Raw genomic sequence first — 20,272 nt, 5'->3', positions numbered from 1 at the left:
ATTGCATTTCCTGGAGGCTGTTTTGGAGGCAACTCACAGACTTCGAGAATTCTCCGTGGCCCTGAACGGTGTCTCTGAAGTTGCCCTCGTGTCTTGCCTGAGGTGTGCTCTTTCAGGCCCACAGAGAAGCCCTGCGTTGTGGACAGAGTCTGGGGACCTATGGACGAGACGTGTGTCTTCGACTAATGCATATTTTTTAAGTGGGCCTGGTCCATGTTGATTTCTGGGAGACGGAGTCGGCGCAAACCTTGACCCTACTTAGGTGCCCTGATGGAGGCAGCCGGTGCGCTGGGCAGGGAGCTGAAGCCACTGGGGTGTGGGGTGAGGTCAGGCCCTGCCCTACAGAGGAGCTGCTCCGAACAGCCCAGGCGGGGCAGCCCCTGACCGAGGGGATCTGCAGATGCCCCGCCAGGCCGGTATCTGGGGTCCTTGTTGCAGGCAGCGACTGCTGAGTCATGCTGAGCTCAGCGCGGGAAGGGGCCCCCGCGGGGACGGATGAGGGTGGGGCCGCTCGCTGACCTCATCCCCTTGGCACTCCCCGACTTTTTTGGTGGGACCCTCAGAACTAGACCTGGCTCAGACCCAAATCGGGCCCCTCCCCCAAGGTCCCCCTTGTTGGAGGCGGGCTGTGTGCTTTGTCTCGGTCTTTTTGGTTCCCAGAATTTGTTTTTTTCCTGGGATCCTGCCTGTGGCCATATTGTTCCCTCGCTCTGGGTGGTGGCTCAGCGTACACTCATTGATCCTCTGCTCCTCTCTCCCCCCTGACTTGGGGTCTCTGGGAAGAGTCCATGGAGGAGGGGCAGCCGCCCAAAGCACCTCGTTGACTGTGGGGCCGGAGTTACTCATTTACCAAATGTCATACCTCAGCCCAGAGACCTTTAGTCGGCCAAGAGGGGCCTTGGGGCCCATAGGTGGAGGGAGAGGAGGGGCTGAGAGAGACAGGATCTGAAGACCATAGAGAACGTGGGGTGGGGAGACAGAGGCCCAGAGAAAACCAGACTCAGAGACCCTGAGAGAGAGGGGGACAGAGACCTGGGCGGGGGCACAGAGACCCAGAGACCCTGAGAGGGGGACAGATCTAGAGAGAGGGGGACAGAGACCCAGAGAGAGGGGAACAGAGACCCAGAGAGAGGGGAACAGAGACCCAGAGAGAGAGGGGGACAGAGGTAGGGGGGACAGAGGCAGAGAGGTACAGAGACCCAGGGATGGGGGGGATAGAGACCCAGAGGGACCCAGGGGGGGATAGAAATCCAGAGCGGGGGGGCAGATCCAGAGTGGGGGACAGAGATCCAGAGAGAGGTGGGGACAGATCCAGAGAAGGGGGGACAGAGACCCAGAGAGAGGGTGACAGAGACCCAGAGAGAGGGGGGACAGGGACTCAGAAGGGGACAGAGACTGGGGGGAGGACAGAGACCCGGGGGGGGGGGACAGGGACCCGGGGGCGGGGGACAGAGACCGGGGAGAGGGAAAGAGACCCAGAGAGAGGGGAGGTACAGAGATCCAGAAGAGGGTGACAGCCAGAGAGAGGAGGACAGAAACTCAGGGTGGGGGGACAGACCCAGAGAGAGATGGGGGGCCAGAGATCCAGAGGGGGGGACAGAGACCCAGAGAGAGAGAGGGAGGACAGAGACCCAGAGACGGGGCCAGAGGTCTGGGTGCTGGGGGTGGAAAGAGGCCCAGAGAAAGAGGGCCAAAGGTGGGGTGGGAACAGAGACTCGGAAAGCAAAGACCCAGAGAGAGAAGTGGGGACAGAGATCCAGAGATGGGAGCGGGTAAAGACCCAGAGGGGGACGACAGAGCCAGAGAGAGGGGGCGCCAGAGACCCTGTGGCTGAGAACCCACATCCTCTAGCCCCCTTGTCTTCGCTCCGCCTGTGTCTAAGGTCACTGGGCCTCTGAGCTCAGCACCTTCTTCCGGCAGTTCCTCTCCAGGGGGGCCCCACCCAGCTGTAGGGCCAGACCAGGTTCCTCCTCCTCTGCCCTGCCCTCCAGCCTCTCAGTCCCCAGCCAGGTCCCTTCCTCTCTGTCCTCAGCCCAGCTCAGGAGGCCTCTCCCGTGGGCCCTCGCCCTTGTGTCCTCAGCCTCACCCTCCAGCGACGTCACCACCAGGCTCCAGAGCCCTTCCTGCTCCTCTGGTCCTCCCATCCCTCCTCCCCCTCCCATCTCTCCCCCACTCCCATCCCTCCTCCCCCCACTCCCATCCCTCCTCCCCCCACTCCCATTCTCCAGCTCAGTAAAGGTATGGCCTTCTGAGGTCCCATGTGTGACACTCCAGGCTCCGGTCCCTGGGCCCTGGGAGGCTTGCTCTGCAGCCACTGTGCTGTTCTTCCCCCTACCCACACGCCTGCTCAGGCCTCACAGGCCGCTGCCTTTGTCCTGCACAGGTCATCATGGGCTGCGACAGATGTGCCACCAATCACCCTCCTTTCCCTTGAGCTCCCTTTTCCTTTCCCGTGAGCTCCTGCAGGGCAGGCCTGGGACCAACTCATCCATAACCCACAGACCCCAAAGGGCACCCCAGAAAAAGATGTCAAGTGACTGCAGAGAGCCCCACCCTGAGTGGCCCAAGCAGGTATCTCTAGGCCAGCAGACGGCGGGCCTGGCGTGGGGCAGTGGGCAGGGCCTGCTCTCCTGATGTGCCGGGGAACGGGGCAGTGGCCCAGTGACTTAGATGCCAAAGTGTGTCACGAAGGAGGTTTATTACCCCCTCAAGACCACTCTTCCCCACCCCCCCAATAATTACAAAAGTAAGAAAAATGCCCAAGTCCCCCAATCCCCACCCCTCCCAGAAAAATGCCATAATTTATGGAGAAAAAACACAGTCCAAGGCAGCTGGGGGTCTCAGCCCATCTTCTTCCAGATGGTGAGTGAGGCGGTGAGTACTCCAGCCACAACGATGGTCACGGTCTGCCACGTGGGCGTCCCAAAGTAGGAGAGGAGGCCGTCCTGGAGACAGGGACATCAGTCGCTTCAGCGACTCGGCCAGGGGCAGCCCCTGGGCAGGCAGAGGCGGGATCAGGGAGGGAGGAGGTCAGAAGGGAGGATTGTGGGCAGGGGACTAAGATGAATGGGCATTAAAGAGCTGGACTCAGGCCAGGCATGGTGGCTCACACCTGTAATCCCAGCACTTTGAGAAGCTGAGGCGGGAGGATCACTTGAGGCCAGGAGTTCGAGACCAACCTGGGCAACATAGCGAGGACCCCTTCTCAGTGGAAAAAAAAAAAGGAAAGAGTTGGTGTCAGAGGGTCATCAATGAATTTGAGCAATTCCAGAGGCAATGGAGGCTCCAGGGAGGGCAGAAGGCACTAATCAAGTCAAGGTCACAGTGAGGTCAGGGGTCACTGGGAGGTCAGCAGGATAGATGAATCAGGGATTGATCAGACACGTAAGGAAACGCATTATAAACCACATCTGATGATCCTACAATGGGGAGAGGGCACCACTGTGACCTGCTCCAGAAGGCCCAGGGTCCCAGAGGAGTGGTGGGGGGGCAGGGACGGTGGGGCAGGGGCGGTGGTGAGGGCGTGGTGGTTAGGGTGAGGAGGCTTGAGGAGTCTCACCCAACCACCCTGGTCTTGGATCCAGCCCAACAGCCGCTCCCGGAGGAAGTCCAATGTCCAGCCCATGATGGTTCTGATCAGTTCGGGCACCTTGGTGCACAGGGCCTGTGGGGAGTGGAGTGGGCATTAGGGACTGAACCTTGTCCCCACTGCTTGGAGATAGTGGCCCCAAGCCTCCTTTCTCAATTCTTTGCCTCCCCTCAAAGATTTCTGCCACCCACAATTGAAGTCAGCTTCAAAAGTTGTAAACATGGCCAGGTGCAGCAGTCCATGCCTGTAATCCCAGCACTTTGAGAGGCCAAGGCAGGCGGATCACTTGAGGTAGGGAGTTCAAGACCAGCCTGACCAACATGGAGTAACGCTATCTCTACTAAAAATACAAAATTAGCCGGGCGTGGTGGCGCATGCCTGTAATCCCAGCTACTTGGGAGGCTGAGGCAGGAGAATTGCTTGAACCCGGGAGGCGGAGGTTACAGTGAGCCGAGGTTGCGCCATTGCACTCCAGCCTGGGCAACAAGAGCAAAACTCCATCTCAAAATAAATAAATAAATACAAAAATTAGCTGGGTGTGGTGGCAGGCACCTGTAATCCCAGCTCCTTGGGATGCTGAGGCAGGTGAATCACTTGAACCCAGGAGGCAGAGGTTGCAGTGAGCCCAGATCACACCACTTCACTCCAGCCTGGACAATAGAGCAAGAATCCGTCTCAAAAAATAAATAAATAAATAAAACAAAATTGTAAACAAGATAATGTTACTCTCAACTGCCCCACCCCTGAGCCTTCTGTGGCTCCCCAGTACCCTCAGGATGAAGACCCGAAGACACAGTGCAGCCCACAACGCCTGTGTGCAGGCTCTGGCCTGACCTCACTCCACCTTTCCACTTCCTGTTTTGTGCCTCGCTGAGCTGCTTCCATTTTTTTTTTTTTTTTTTTTTTTAAGATGGAGTCTTGCTCTGTCACCCAGGATGGAGTGCAGTGGCGCAATCTCGGCTCTGAAAGCTCTGCCTTCCGGGTTCAAGCAATTCTCCTGCCTCAGCCTCCCAAGGAGCTGGGATTACAGGTGCCTGCCAACATGCCTGGCTAATTTTTTTTTTTTTTTTTTTTTTTTTTTTGAGACGGAGTTTTGCTCTTGTTGCCCAGGCTGGAGTACAATAGCGCAGTCTCAGCTCATTGCAACCTCCGCCTCCCCAATTTAAGTGATTCTCCTGCCTGAGCCTCCCAAGCAGCTGGTCTTACAGGCACCCGCCACCACACTGGGCTATTTTTTTTTTGTATTTTTAGTACAGACAAGGTTTCACCATGTTGGTCAGGCTGGTCTCAAACTCCTGACCTTAGGTGATCCGCATGCCTCAGCCTCCCAAAGTGCCGGGATTACAGGTGTGAGCCACCACACCCAGCCCCATTTTTTTTTTTTTTAATTTTTTAAATTTCCATCAAATTCTTCCTGCCTGGGGACCTCTTCATGTGCTCCTGTTTCCGCCTAAACAGGCCTCGACCAAGCAAATTCTTACCCTTCAGCTCTCAGGGCAAATGTCACTTCCCCAGCGAGGACTTTTCTTTTTTTTTGAGACAGAGTCTTGCTCTGTCGCCCAGGCTGGAGTGCAGTGGCGCAGTCTCGACTCACTGCAAGCTCCGCCTCCCAGTTCATGCCATTCTCCTGCCTCAGCCTCCCAAGTAGCTGGGACTACTGGTGCCCACCACCACGCCCGGCTAATTTTTTGTATTTTTAGTAGAGACGGGGTTTCACCGTGTTAGCCAGGATGGTCTAGATCTTCTCACCTCGTGATCCACTCGCCTCGGCCTCCCAAAGTGCTGGGATTACAAGCATGAGCCACCGCGCCCGGCCAGAGAGGACTTTTCTGGACCAGAGAAGACCAACCCCTGCCCGTGGACCCCGACCTGCTCTCCCATCTCCTGCAGCCTTTATCTGGCCACTTCTATTCTGTCATCCCTGCTCTGTAGGTGGCCTCACCATCACCTGCACTGCTATTCCCCTCACCTCTGACGTTCAAGCCCCATCAGCTCAATCTTGAACACACATCAAAAAATATCCCTCTCGGCCGAGCATGGTGGCTCACACCTGTAATTCCAGCACTTTGGGAGGCTGAGGCAGGCGGATCACCTGAGGTAAGGAGTTCGAGACCAGCCTGGCCAACATGGTGAAACCCCATCTCTACTAAAAATGCAAAAATTAGCTGGGTGTGGTGGCGGACGCCTGTAATCCCAAGCTACTCTGGAGGCTGAGGCAGGAGAATTGCTTGAACCCAGGAGGTGGAGGTTGCAGTGAGCTCAGATTGTGCCACTGCACTCCAGCCTGGGTGCAACCGAGAGAGACTCCATCTCAGAAAAAAAAAAAAGAAAGAAATATCCCTCCCATTAGCTGACGTGTTGGGGAGCGCCTCTAATCCCAGCTTCTCAGGAGGCTGAGGTAGAATTGCTTGAACCCAGGAGGTGGAGACCGCAGTGAGCCAAGGTCATGCCACTGCACTCCAGCCTTGGTAACAGAGCAAGACCCTGTCTCAAAAAAAAAAAAGTCTTCCAAAAACAAATATCCCTTCCTGTTGGAGACCAGACTGGACAACATAGCAAGACCCCATCTCTATAGAAAAAGGCTAATGCAACAGTTAGTGGGGTGTGGTGGCATGCTCCTGTAGTCCCAGCTACTGTGGAGACTGAGGTGAGAGAACTGCTTGAGCCCTGCAGTTTGAGGCTGCAGTGAGCTATGATCACTACTGCACTCCAGCCTGGCCAACAGAGCAAGACCCCACCTCTTAAAAAAAAAATCCCCCCCCACCACCTCTGCTGCTACCACCAGGGCTTGTCATCTTTCAGCAAGATTATGACAGGTGCCACCTCTCCAGGCTGCTTGCTTCTGCCCTTGTGTCCCATGATCTCTTTTGGCCAACAGCCAGGATCATTTCACCACCACCCCCACCATATTTTCTTATGAGAATCTTCATAAAGAAAAGTTAAAAGAATTTCACAGTTAAAAGCCATATAGCCGCCACCTACAATTAGATTTTACAATTAACATTTTGCTATATAGACAGTCCCCAACTTATGATGGTTCGACTTACAATTTTGACCTTACTATGGGTTTATCAGGGCATTGAATGCATTTTCAACTTATGTTGTTTTCAATTTATGATGGGATTACTAGGATGTAACACCATTGCAAGTCAAGGGGCATCTATACTTGCTAGAATAATCTCTTAAATTTATAAATCAGGTCCCGTCACTTCCGTATTTAAAACCAGCCAGTCACTCCCATCACACTCAGAGTAAAGTTAAAGTCTTTCCAGGCTGGGTGCGGTGGCTCATGCCTGTAATCCCAGCACTTTGGGAGGCCAAGGTGGGCAGATCACTCGAGGCCAGGAGTTTGAGACCAGCCTGGCCAACATGGCGAAACCCCGTCTCTACTAAAAATACAAAAACTAGCCAGGCGTGGTGGTGTGTGCCTATAATTCTAGCTACTTGGGAGTGCTTTAGCTCACTTGAACCTGGGAGGCGGAGGTTGCAGTGAGCTGAGATGGCACCATTGCACTCCAGCCTGGGCAACAAGGTGAGACTCTGTCTCAAAAAAAAAAAAAAAAAAAGTGTTTCCAGCAGCCCAAAAAACTCCACACAATCTGCCCCTGCCCAACTGTGCCCTCCTTTCCCACCCTCTCCCCAGCTCACTGTTCCAACAGCACTGGCCTCCTCCCTACCGTCAAAAGATGAGGCTTGGTCCTACCTCAGGGCCTTTGCACTTGCTGTTCCCTCTACCAGATGCCTCATCCCCCTGATCACTATAGATCACTGCATCCTTCTTATCATTCCAACTTTGGCTTTAATGTCACCCTCTCTTAGATGTCACCTGCTCTTAGAAGTCTTTCCTGGCTGGTTGCAGTGGCTCATGCCTGTAATCCCAGCACTTTGGGAGGCCAAGGAGGGTGGATCACTTGAGGTCAGAAGTTCAAGACCAGCCTGACCAACATGGTGAAACCCCGTCTCTACTAAAAATACAAAAAAAAAAAAGCCAGGGATAATGGTGCACACCTGTAATCCCAGCTACTCAGGAAGCTGAGGCAGGAGAATCGCTTGAACCTGGGAGGCAGAGGTTGCAGTGAACCAAGATCGTGCCATTGCACTCCAGCCTGGGCAACAAGAGCAAAACCTCTATCTCCAAAAAAAAAAAAAAAGAAGAAGTCTTTCCTGACCACTCTGCTAAATCACACTGCCCACTTTACTCCGCCCCTGCACGTGAACTCTCTGAGAGCAGGGATGTAGCCTGCTTTGTACGGTGCTGTGTCCCAGGTGCCAGGTACAGACCTGGCACACAGCAGGTCCAGTAAATGCTTGTTGAATGAATTAAAGAAGGAGCAGACACCCAGTGCACAGCCATCTCTCTCCATGCCCTCTGTGGTCACTGGGCCACAGGGGGTTGATACCACGATCCCCAGGTCCTCACAGGTCTGAGGGGGAGCATCCCTGGGCTCGCCGCCCTGCAGCTGCCCACCTTGAGCACCAGTTTGCTGGCAAAGTAGAAAAGGGCGACAACCCGGCCCCAGTTGAAGTTGCCGTCAGAAAACATTTCAGCTGCCACTCGGAAAAAGACCTCTCGTGGGGAGTCTGTGTCCACGGCAGCAATCATCCTGCAGGAGAGAGGAGAACCAGTGCCAGGGAGCGGGCATCAGGCTGATAGTGGAAATTCCCGCATCACTGCACACTAAAGATAAGGAGACTCAGGCCCAAGCCAGGCTGAAATGAAAAGCAACAGGCCAACGCGGGGCAAGGGAAGGGGACAAAACAGACATTTAGGAAGGTGGGAAAAATGACTCCCTGAAGGAGGGTTTTAAGATCCTGGCGGAGAGGAGGGCTGGGAGTCCGGAATGCTTGCGCTGAGTTGTGGGGCCCAGACTCCTAGTTCTTAGGGGAGGAGGAGAATGCGGGGCTGAGAGTCCTGTGTTCTGAAGGAGCCCAGTGGCTGGACTTCTGGGTCCCCAGGGGCCCACACCTCTGCAGCTCCATGTTACTGTCCAGTTCGTCCCCGATGCGCTTGAGACACTCGCTCAGCTTCTTGGTGGACGCATCCTGAGGCACCGGGTCCAGGGCCAGCTCGGGTGCCTCCCCCCCCATTCGCCCTGCTCGATCCTGGATGAAACTAGAGTGGGGATGGAGTGAGGGTGCAGAATCAGAACGGGGTGTCACTCCTCAAATCTGTGCCACAATAATCAGACCTCAAACTCACCCCTGAAGCAAAAGGGCCCCTGTCTTCATGATCTGCTCAGAGCTGGTGGGCCCTAGAGGAGAAAGGAAGGGAAGAGGTGCCTGGACTCTTGGGTTCTAGGGGATCAGGAGACTGTGGAGGCTCACGGCCCCTGAGGGAGGACAGAGCTGGGGACCCTGGACTTCTGGGACCCTAGCAGATAAAGTGACGGGGGGCCCAGACAACTGACTCCCTGATGGAGAAAGGCCAGGAGGCTGGGCCTGTATCCTACATTCTCCCCGGGGAAAGAGGCTAGGGGAACGCTAAATGCATCCAGACCCCTGGCCTGAGGGGGCAGAGGCGAGACCCGCCCCTCCCACCAGTGCCAGAGGCAGGAAGTGGTGCGGGCGACAAGCCCGGGCCTGCCCGGGGGCTTGGCTTCCGAGATACCCTGGTTCTCGGGGGTCCGAGAGCGCCAGAGAGGCAGGGATCGGGGCACGGGGATCAGAGAGCCAGGAACCTCCGAGGACGGAGGGGGCTGGAGGCTGGCAGCGCCCGATCCGGGAGTTTCTGCTCCTCAGTGCTTGGAGATCGCACAGCCCCAGGCCAGTAGGAAGGATCCTGGGACCGGCCGGCGAGGGGGCTCGCCCTCCTCCCGCCCGTCTGCCTCCCGCCTCACCCCCGCCTCTGGGCTGCTCACCGGACCCGTCCATCACCGCCGCTCCCGCCGCCGCCTCTCGCCGGGTCTGAGCGGACGGCCGCGGCGCGCCCGGGTCACGTGAGAGCCCCGCTGAACGTGCGTCCCTCACGGGGCCGCCCCGCAAAATGGCCGCTGCCCCGCAGCACCGCCGGGCCACGTGACCGCACCTGCCTCGCTCCCTGCGGAGGCTTGATCCCGTCACGTGACTGTCCAATGAGCATCTCCCGATAAGTGCCAGCCGTGGCGCCATCCGACAGCCGCCCGTCCAATCGCAGCTCTAATGCCTTCATTTATCCAGGCACCATTTTTAGAAGTTTCGGGCAGGGTTTGAGCTCTTCCCAGAGCAGAAGGAATAGCAAGTGCAAAAGCTCAGAGGCCCAAAATAGCGTGCTTTCAGGCAGGACGTTGTAGATGACTAAAAACTGAGTGGTTTTGTTTTTTTGCAGAGACCTGGATCTCGCTATATAGCCCACGCCCAGGCTTGTCTCTAACTTGTGAGCCCAAGAGATACCCCCGTCTCAGCCTTCCAAAGCGCTGGGATTACAGGCATGAGCTACCGCGCCAGGCCTGCTTTTCTGTTTTTTTTTTTCCTTTTTTTTTTTTTTTTTTTTTTTTTTTTTTTGAGACAGGGTCTCTCTGTGTTGCCCAGGCTGGAGTGCAGTGGCCTAATCATGGCTCACTGCAGCCTAGAATTCCTGGGTTCAAGCCTCCCACCTCAGCCTCCTGAGTAGCTGGGACTACACCGCCCCTGGTTAATTTTTAAAAAATTTTTTGTGGGCCGGGCGCGGTGGCTCACGCTTGTAATCCCAGCACTTTGGGAGGCCGAGGCGGGCGAATCATGAGGTCAGGAGATCGAGACCACAGTGAAACCCCGTCTCTACTAAAAATACAAAAAAAATTAGCCGGGCGTGGTGGCGGGCGCCTGTAGTCCCAGCTACTCGGAGAGGCTGAGGCAGGAGAATGGCGTGAACCCGGGAGGCGGAGCTTGCAGTGAGCCGAGATTGCGCCACTGCACTCCAGCCTGGGCGACAGAGCGAGACTCCGTCTCAAAAAAAAAAAAAAAAAAAAAAAAAAAAAGAAAAAATTTTTTGTGGAGATGAGTTCTCTCTATGTCGCTCAGGCTGGTCTCTGAACTCCCAGGCTGAAATGATCCTCGCACCTTAGCCTCCCAAAATGCTGAGATTACAGGCTTGAGCCACCCCACCCAGTCATGACTCGAGTGTTTGTGTTTGTGTAAAAAGAAAAGGAATATGAAGTTCAAAAAGTGGCAGAAACTAATCTGTAATGATAGATCAGCAGGGTATGGAGGGGAGGGGCCACAAGAGAGACTCCCCGGGTGCCCCAAATATGCCATATTTTTATCTGAATGGTGTTTGCATGGGTATACACATATTATTATTATTATTATTATTATTATTATTATTATTTTGAGACGGAGTTTTGCTCTTGTTGCCCAGGATGGAGTGCAATGGCATGATCTCAGCTCACTGCAACCTCTGCCTGCGGAGTTCAAGCGATTCTCCTGCCTCAGCCTCCCAAGTAGCTGGGATTGCAGGCATGCGCCACCACACCCAGCTAATTTTGTATTTTTAGTAAAGATGGGGTTTCACCATGTTGGTCAGGCTGGTCTCAAGCTCCTGACCTCAAGTGATCCACCCGCCTCGGCCTCTCAAAAGTGCTGGGATTACAGGCATGAGCCACTGTGCCCGGCCGGGTATACACATATTTACAATTCATTGAGCTGTACACATAAGACTTGGGTGCTTTATGAATATTATGACATGTCACTTTAGAAAGAAAATAATAGCAACCAAGGAAAACTCAGAAAAATGAGCTAGGATCAGATGATAAAGGGTTTGGGCCTGTCAGAGAAGGGACTTGATCTATGTCCATAAGGCAGCTGGGAACCATGGGAAAATTTTGAGCAGGCAAAGGGCAGAGTCAGACTAGGGTGTCAGGAAGATCTCTTGGACTTCCTTCTTTCTCGAAGGAGCTCCTGGTTGGGCACGGTGGCTCACTTCTGTAATCCCAGCACTTTGGGAGGCTGAGATGGGTGGATCACCTGAGGTCAGGAGTTTGAGACCAGCCTGGCCAATACGGTGAAACCCCATCTCTACTAAAAATTCAAAATTAGCCAGGTGTGGTGGCAGGCACCTGTAGTCCCAGCTACTCAGGAGCTGAGGCAGGGGAATCGTTTGAATCTGGAGTCAGAGGTTGCAGTGAGCCGAGATGGTGACCTTGCACTCCAGCCTCAGTAACAAGAGGGAAACTCCAACTCAAAAAAAAAAAAAAAAACTCCCATAGCAGCCAGGATTTATAACGCTTCTCACAGCTGTAAATGTGTGCAGTGTTTTAATTTAATGTTTTTTTCATCCGCCCAAAATTTCCACAAGGTTAATTTGTCCTCAATTCTCCTAGAAACCAGCATGTTACTTGATTCATAGTTATCTCTCAAAATGTGTTATTCAATAACTGTATGATTGAATGTTGGGGAGCATACAGAAATAAGACATTGTCTACCTCTGACATTCAGAGAAGACTTCTCAGAGGAGATATTTCCCCTTGACCTTGAAGGATCAGTTTGATTTGAAAACTGAAGAAAGGGGCCAGGTGTGATGGTTCATTCCTATAGTCCCAGCACTTTGGGAGGCCAAGGCAGGAGGATCACTTGAAGCCAGGAGTTCAGGACCAGCCTGGGCTGTACCATGGTGAGACCCTGTGTCAACTAAAAAACAAAAGAAAGGGGCGGGGGGCGGGCATGGTAGCTCACACCTGTAATCCTAGCTCTTTGGGAGGCCGAAGTGGGTGTATCATCTGAGGTCAGGAGTTTGTGACCAGCCTGGCCAACATGGCGAAACCCCGTCTCCACTAAAAATACAAAAAAATTAGCTGGGAGCGGTGGCACGTGCCTGCAGTCCCAGCTGCTTGGGAGGCTGAGGCAGGAGAATCGCTTGAACCCAAGAGGCAGAGGTTGCAGTGAGCCAAGATCGTGCCACTGCACCCCAGCCTGGGCAACAGAGCGAGCCTCTATCTAAAAAAAAAAAAGGAAGCAGAAGAAAAAGAAAATTAGCTGGATGTGGTGGTGTGTGCCTGTAGTCCCAGCTACTTGGGAGGCTGAGGTGGGGAGATTGAGCTTGGGAGGTCCTGGCTGCAGTGAGCTGTGATCAATTGCACCACTGCAGTCAGACTGGGTGACAGAGGAAGAGCCTGTCTCAAAAAGAAAAAAGAAAAGAAAAAGCCAAGATAAAGGGGGAGGGTAGAGCTTAGGTGACAACCAAATGATAGCTTAGAGCAAAGCAAGGTCAACATTGGGTCAGGACTGTGAAGTGAATCCAGTGTGAAGTGAAACCCGCTGAATCACTGGAAACAAGAAGGTACATGTGAAATGTTGCATCCAGAAACCCTTTATCTGAAGCTGTGCACCTGCTTTGGAAATCAAGGCTGCTACTCTGTATCAAGTGGATTAGATCCTCCCAGCAAGACTTGGATGTTTCATTTTTACTGATAGAATTTCCAACAATTTATGAATTTAGAGAACAAAGTCTCTGTGAGTAAGAAACCATGTCCTTGGCCAGCGTGGTGGCTCATACCTGTAATCCCAGCACTTTGGGAGGCCAAGACAGGCAGATCACCTGAGGTCAGGAGTTCGAGACCAGCCTGGCCAACATGGTGAAACCCTGTCTCTACTAAAAATACAAAAATTAGCCGGGCGTAGTGATGCGCTCCTGTAATCCCAGCTACCTGGGAGGCTGAGGCAAGAGAATCAATTGAACCCAGGAGGCAGAGGCTGCAGTGAGCAGAGATTGTGCCATTGTACTCCACCTTGGGTGACAGAGTGAGACTTCATCTCAAAACAAACAAAGCGTATCCTTGAGAGAAATAGTGTTTCCTGTTAACTTTGCGGCCAGCTTTATCTGTGTGTGTTACTCCAGTCCAATGAGATAGCCCTCCCCTACCCCAGTTACAGAGAAGGAAAGAAAGGGCTTTTAATGCAGCTACACGCCTCTGAACAGTACAGTCACTGAGTGAGGGAATACACTTTTTAGCTAGTCGTGAAGTCAAAACTGTTTATTTTTATTTTTATGTATTTATTTTGAGACGGTGTCTCCCTCTGTCGTCCAGCCTGGAGTGCAGTGACACAATTGTGGCTCACTGCTTCCTCGACCTCCTGGGCTTAAGGGATCCTCCCACCTCAGCTTCTGGAGTAGCTGGGACTACACATGTGCGCCAACATGCACTGCTAATTTTGTATTTTTTGTAGAGAGAGGGTTTTGCCATGTTGCCCAGGCTGGTCTCAAACCCCTGGGCTCAAGTGATCCACCCGCCTCAGCTTCCCACAGTGCTGGGACTACAGGCATGCATCACTGTGCCTGACTAAAACTCTTTTTTTTTTTTTTTTTTTTTTTTGAGACAGAGTCTCGCTGTGTCGCCCAGGCTGGAGTGCAGTGGCGCAATCTTGGCTCACTGCAAGCTCTGCCTCCTGGGTTCACGCCATTCTTCTGTCTCAGCCTCCCAAGTAGCTGGGGCTACAGGTGCCCAACACCACACCCGGCTAATTTTTTTGTATTTTTAGTGGAGACGGGGTTAGCCAAGATGATCTCGATCTCCTGACTTCATGATCCACCTGCCTTGGCCCCCCAAAGTGCTGGGATTACAGGCATGAGCCACCGCACCCAGCTGTTTTTTTTTGTTTTTTGTTTTGTTTTTTCTTGTTTTTTTTTTTTTTTTTGAGACAGAATCTTGCTCTGTTGCCAGGCTGGAGTGCAGTGGTGTGATCTCGGCTCACTGCAACCTCCGCCTCCATGTTCAAGTGATTCTCCTGCCTCAGCCTCCTGAGTAGCTGGGACTACAGGCATGCACCACCACACCCTGCTAATTTTGCTATTTTTATTAGAGATGGGGTTTCGCCATGTTGGCCAGGATGGGTCTCAATCTCTTGACCTCATCATCCGCCTGCCTTGGCCTCCTGAAGTGCTGGGACTACAGGGGTGAGCCACCGCACCTGGCCAAACTCTTTATAATAATAAAGATGCTGTATCAAAACTATTAAGCCCACATCCAAGATGGCACCTGAGGGGTCACATCCCCAGGTATTCATGCTCCTGTGTGGTCTCTGCCCACACTCAGTAGGGCTAAACAGTGTGACCAAGAGGGTATTGTGGAAATGACAGAGTGTGATTTCACAGGATAGGTCAGAAAAGCCACTACAGCTTCCACCTTGTTCCCTTTCAGATCACTTCCTTTAGGGAAAGCCAGCTGCCATGTGGTGAGTGTCAAGCCTCTGAGCCCAAGCTAAGCCATCATATCCCCTGTGACCTGCACGTACACATCCAGATGGCCGGAAGCAACTGAAGATCCACAAAAGAAGTGAAAATAGCCTTAAGTGATGACATTCTACTATTGTGATTTGTTCCTGCCCCACTCTAACTGATATGATATATTCTTCCCCACCCCCCACCTTAAGAAGGTACTTTGTAGGCCAGACGCAGTGGCTCACGCCTGTAATCCCAGCACTTTGGGAGGCCGAGGCGGGTGGATCACGAAGTCAGGAGATCGAGACCATCCTGGCTAACACAGTGAAACCCTTTCTCTACTAAAAAATACAAAAAATTAGCCGGGCGTGGTGGCGGGTGCCTATAGTCCCAGCTACTCGGGAGGCTGAGGCGGGAGAATGGCGTGAACCTGGGAGGCGGAGCTTGCAGTGAGCCGAGATCGCACCACTGCACTCCGGCCTGGGTGACAGAGCGAGACTCCATCTCAAAAAAAAAAAAAAAAAAAAAAAAGAAAGTACTTTGTAATATTCTCCCCACCCTTGAGAATGTAATTTGTACGCCTGTCCCAAACCTATAAGAACTAAGGATAATCCCACTACCCTTTGCGGACTCCCTTTTCGGACTCAGCCCACCTGCACCCAGGTGAAATAAACAGCCTTGTTGCTCACACATGGCCTCTTTGCACGGACACGCATGACAGTGAGGACACTCGAGCAGTCATACTCTGGCGAAACACTGGTGGCAGGAAACCAAGTCCTCTGGCCAGGTGAGTTAATCACTTTGGAAAGGGATTCTTCAGCCCCAGTCAAGCTTTCAGGTGAAGATAGCCCTGACTGATATCATGACTGCAATTTTCAGGGAGACCCTGAGCTGGAACCACCCAGCTAAGCCACCCTTAATTTCTTTTTTCTTTCACCCAGGCCAGAGTGGAGTGGTGCGATCCTGGCTCACTGCAACCTCCACCTCCCAGGTTCAAGAGATCTCTGCTGTCTCAGACTCCCCAGTAGCTGGGATTACAGGCATGCACCACCATGCCCAGGTGATTTTTGTATTTTTAGTAGAGATGGGGTTTCACCATGTTGGCCAGGCTGGCTAGAACTCCTGATCTCAGGTGATCTGCCCGCCTTGGCCTCCCAAAGTGCTGGGATTACAGGTGTGAGCCACTGTGCCCGGCCTAATTTTTGTATTTTTAGTAGAGACGGGATTTCACCATGTTGGCCAGGTTGGTCTTGAACTCTTGACCTCAAGTGATCTGCCCACCTCAGCCTCCCAAAATGCTCAAATTACACGCATGAGCCACTGCACCTGACAGAGGCTGGGTAATTTATAAACAAAAGAGGTTTGCTGGGTGCAGTGGCTCATGCCTGTAATCCTGCTACTTTGGGATGCCAAGGCAGGCAGGTTACCTAACGTCAGGAGTTCAAGACAAAAAAAAAAATCAGCCGGGTGCAGTGGTGCACACCTGTAATCCTAGCTACTTGGGAGGCTGAGGCAAGAAAATCACTTGAACCTGGGAAGCAGAGGTTGCGGTGAGGTGAGATCGTGCCACTGCACTCCACCCTGGGCCACAGAGTGAGACTTCATCTCAAAAAAAAACGAGGTTTAATTGGCTCATGGTTCTGCAGACTTGTACAGGAAGTGTAACACAGGCATCTGCTTCTGGGGAGGCCTCAGGAAGCTTCTGCTCATGGCAGAAGGTGAAGGGGGAGCAAGCAGAAGGTGAAGAAGGAGCAGGAGAGAGTGGGAAGGTGCTACACTGCCAAGACCAGCTCAGCCGTGGAGACCCTAACCCAGTGGCACTAGAGGAATTAAAGACACACACACAGAAATATAGAGGTGTGGAGTGGGAAATCAGGGGTCGCACAGCCTTCGGAGCTGAGATCCTCGAACAGAGATTTTTTGACAGAAAGCCAGTGATAAGCATTGTTTCTATAGATTATAGATTAGCTAAAAGTATTCCTTACGGGAAACAAAGGGATGGGCCGAAATAAAGGGATGGGTCTGGCTAGTCATCTGCAGCAGGAACATGTCGTTAAGGCACAGATCACTCATGTTATTTTTTGTGGTTTAAGAACGCCTTGAAGCGGTTTTCCGCCCTGGGTCGGCCAGGTATTCCTTGCCTTTATTCCAGTAAACCCACAACCTTCCAGCGTGGGCGTCATGGCCATCACGAACATGTCACAGTACTGCAGAGCTTTTGTTTATGGCCAGTTTTGGGGCCAGTTTATGGCCAGATTTTGGGGGCCTATTCCCAACACTACACACTTTTAAATGACCAGATCTCAAGAGAACTCACCGTCGTTGAGGGCGGTACCAAGGTGGTGGTGCTAAACCATTCATGAGAAAGCCACCCCGATGAGCCGATCACCTTGCACCAGGCCCTGCCTCCAAAACTGGAAATTAAATTTCAAGATGAGATTTGGGCAGGGACTCAGATCCAAACTACATATCAGTCACAATCTCTTTTTTTTTTTTTTTTGGAGACAGAGTCTCGCTCTGTCACCCAGGCTGGAGTGCAGTGGCGAGACCTTGGCTCACTGCAAGCTCTGCCTCCCAGGTTCACGCCATTCTCCTGCCTCAGCCTCCCGAGTAGCTGGGACTACAGGCACCCACCACCACGCCTGGCTAATTTTTTTGTATTTTTGGTAGAGATGAGGTTTCACCGTGTTAGCCAGGATGGTCTCGATCCCTGACCTCATGATCTGCCTGCCTTGGCCTCCCAAAGTGCTGGGATTACAGGCATGAGCCACCGCGCCCGGCCCCATCAGTCACCATCTCATTTATTCTTCAGCAGAGGAAAGTTAGTAGTACCCCTTTACTGATGAAGAGACAAAGAGAGGCTGGGGGAGAGTGTATTTAGGGATACTTCCTACCCACACACTATTAGTTTCCTGAGGTCACAGGCACCATCTGGCTCCAGTGCCCAGGCCTACACATCACTGGTGAAACTGTTACAGGATCTTTGGGGTCTTGCTTTTCTGGCCAGAAACCTCTGTGGCTGGTGGTGTCTTTGCTCTAGTTCTTGTCCCGTGTCCAGGAAGAATGAGGTACACAGACAAGGGAAGGGTGCATAAGACAGACGTGCTTTATTGAGTATTACGACAGCTCAGAGGACACTCGCAGTGGGTAGTTCCTCTCTGTAGGCAGGTTGTCCCATCAAGTGCTCAGCTCTCAGTACAGAGGAGCTCTGGAAAGGGTAGCTCTGCCCTGCAGCTGGTCATCCTGTTGTGTCTCTGTCCTCTGCCTGCTCTGGCTGAGCCTGGGGCTTTTATCGGCCTCAGAGAGGGGAAGTGCATGCTTATTGGTCCATAGCAGCCATGGGTGGGCCCAGGAAAAAGCACCATGGGTTCTCCCTTCAATCCATAGGACTGGCCCCCAGGCTTCAGACCTGCCCTGGCCGGAAGGTGGGGCTTCACTGGGGACCTGGCCCCTTCTGCCCAGGAGCCTGTCTGCCTTCTATGGCCATCCATGGTGCACCCCCTCAGGTTCCCCTCTTGTGCTCCTCGGCATCCAGTGTCTGGAGGAGGCCGAGGTGGCAGGGTGCTGGCATGTTAGCACTACCCTGAGCATGTGCACACCTGGCGGACAATGTCAGCACCTGGGCTTGGCCCCAACCCCACTCTGAGATCAGAGCAGGAGAGGGAGTTGGGAGAGGCCAGGCAGCGGTGGCAGGCAGGCACCTCTGAGCATACAGGGACAAGGGAGGCCTTCCCAGGCCTCTCAGGAGTGCAGGGATGCCTCGGTCTACAGCCCCAGTTTGGGGGGCTGCAGCTATGCCCCGGGGGGCGGGGCTCCTGCCTGCTCTGTAGAGCCCCTGGGGGTGGGGCTCCTGTCTACTCCCAGCTCCCAATAGCACGGGGGTGTCCAGGTTGCAGCCATGGCCCGGGCAGCTGCAGTTGCTCCTAGGGAGCTCTCACCCGCCGGAGCTTGGAAGGGGCAGGGCTCCCGCATGTCCCCAGCTCCTGCCGGCTCCATGAAGCATGGCACCTGACTGTACCCCTGTGCAGCCTGGGGTGGGGGCTCTGGGTTGGGGGCTCTGGGTCCTCGCTAGGACTGGGCTGGCACTGGTGGCAGAGGCAGCATGGCTGTGAGCTCCTCCTGTGACCCTGGCACTCAGAGACGGCCTGGAGTTCCCCCTCACCTGGCACAAAACCCGGCCCAGCCCTGTGGGGGTGGTCCCGGGGGCAGCGGACTGCAGGGGTGAGGGGCTGTCCATCTCTTTTCTGTGCCCTTCCGGCAGCAGCCAGCATGATGGCAGCAGCTGTACCAGATGGCCCACTGCTGCCATTAAAACCCATGCCAAGGAAAGTCAAAGAGATAGAGAAAAACAGAGTCCTGGGCTGATGCCCGCCCTGCCCTGAAGGCTTTAATTACCAAGCATTCCATTCCTGTGCAGGCTTTTTTTTTTTCTTTGTAGAGATGGGGGTCTCACTATGTTGCCCAGTCTGGTCTCAAACTCCTGGCCTCAAGTGGTCCTCCTGTCTCAGCCTCCCAAAGTGATGTGATTACAGGCGTGAGCCCCCATGCCTGGCCTTGTGGAGACATTCTGAGTTGTGTTTCTGACACTTTCCAAAGGAACAGCCTGACTACTATACCGAATTCAAGGAGAGGCAATTACAGGCAGGAAGAGCAACAAGAACAAAAGCTGGGTGGCTTTCAGGAGTCCAGAAAAAGAGAGACTGATTTTTGAGGTGAGAAATAGGTTGTTTTGCAAAAGTCACTCCAAGGCAATGAGGGTCAGACCCCAGGGAGGCCATGACAGGCAAACGGTGGATCTGCCCATAGGTGTCTGTGCCACGAGCTTCTGGGAATGTGGTCCTGACCCTGCACATTCCTGCCTCTCCAAAATCATTCTTTTTTTTTTTCTTTTGAGACTCAGTCTGTCTCTGTCACCCAGGCTGAAGTGCAGTGGTGCAATCATGGCTCACTGCAGTTTCAACCTCCTGGATTAAAGCAGTCCTCCCACTTCAGCCTCCCAAGTAGCTGGGACTACAGGTGCGGGCCACCATGCCTGGACAATATTTTTATTTTTTGTAGAGACAATGTCTTGCCATGTTACCCAGGCTGGTGTCAAAATCCTGGCCTCAAGCAAGCCTCCCACCTTGGCCTCTCAAAGTCCTGAGATTACAGGTGTGAGCCACCACGCCCAGCCTTCCCACATCACTCTGCCTGAATTTTCTTTTTCTTTATTTTTATTTTTTTTGAGATAGAGTATCACTCTTGTTGCCCAGACTGGAGTGCAATGGCACGATCTCGGCTCACTGCAACCTCCACCTCCCGAGTTCAAGCCATTCTCCTGCCTCAGCCTCCCGAGTAGCTGGGATTACAGGCATGTGCCACCACGCCCGGCTAATTTTGTATTTTTAGTAGAGATGGGGTTTCACCATGTTTGTCAGGCTGGTCTCAAACTCCTGATCTCAGGTGATCCACCCTCCTCCGCCTCCCAAAGTGCTGGGATTACAGGCGTGAGCTGCCACGCCCTTTCCTGCCCAAATTATTTTCTAGTGACCCTTAGGTACTAGGTTCTTCAGCTTCTGCCAAACCACCACCAC

General features: G+C 53.3%; 1 protein-coding gene across 2 annotated transcripts; it reads right to left on the bottom strand.

Annotated features, from left to right (window-relative positions):
- Nucleotides 1-2,679: 2,679 nt before the first annotated feature.
- Nucleotides 2,680-9,524, bottom strand: BAX (BCL2 associated X, apoptosis regulator). Of its 2 annotated transcripts, none has more exons than XM_030821018.1 (6): nucleotides 9,427-9,524; nucleotides 8,790-8,841; nucleotides 8,556-8,702; nucleotides 8,058-8,193; nucleotides 3,560-3,664; nucleotides 2,680-2,945 (listed from the first exon to the last, which is right to left on the bottom strand). In XM_030821018.1, the coding sequence occupies exons 1-6, from the start codon at nucleotides 9,458-9,460 to the stop codon at nucleotides 2,841-2,843; spliced, it is 579 nt and encodes a 192-aa protein (XP_030676878.1). In that variant the 5' UTR covers nucleotides 9,461-9,524; the 3' UTR covers nucleotides 2,680-2,840. The 2 variants fall into 2 exon arrangements, with proteins under 2 accessions (XP_030676878.1, XP_030676879.1); XM_030821019.1 differs by having other exon boundaries at nucleotides 2,803-2,994.
- Between the last annotated feature and the right edge of the window lie 10,748 nt (nucleotides 9,525-20,272).

This window comes from Nomascus leucogenys, chromosome 10, assembly GCF_006542625.1.
Source record: "Nomascus leucogenys isolate Asia chromosome 10, Asia_NLE_v1, whole genome shotgun sequence".
Taxonomy (NCBI): Eukaryota; Metazoa; Chordata; class Mammalia; order Primates; family Hylobatidae; genus Nomascus; species Nomascus leucogenys.
The sequence above is the reverse complement of the archived record's forward strand: the minus strand, read 5'-3'. Positions and strand labels throughout refer to the sequence as shown.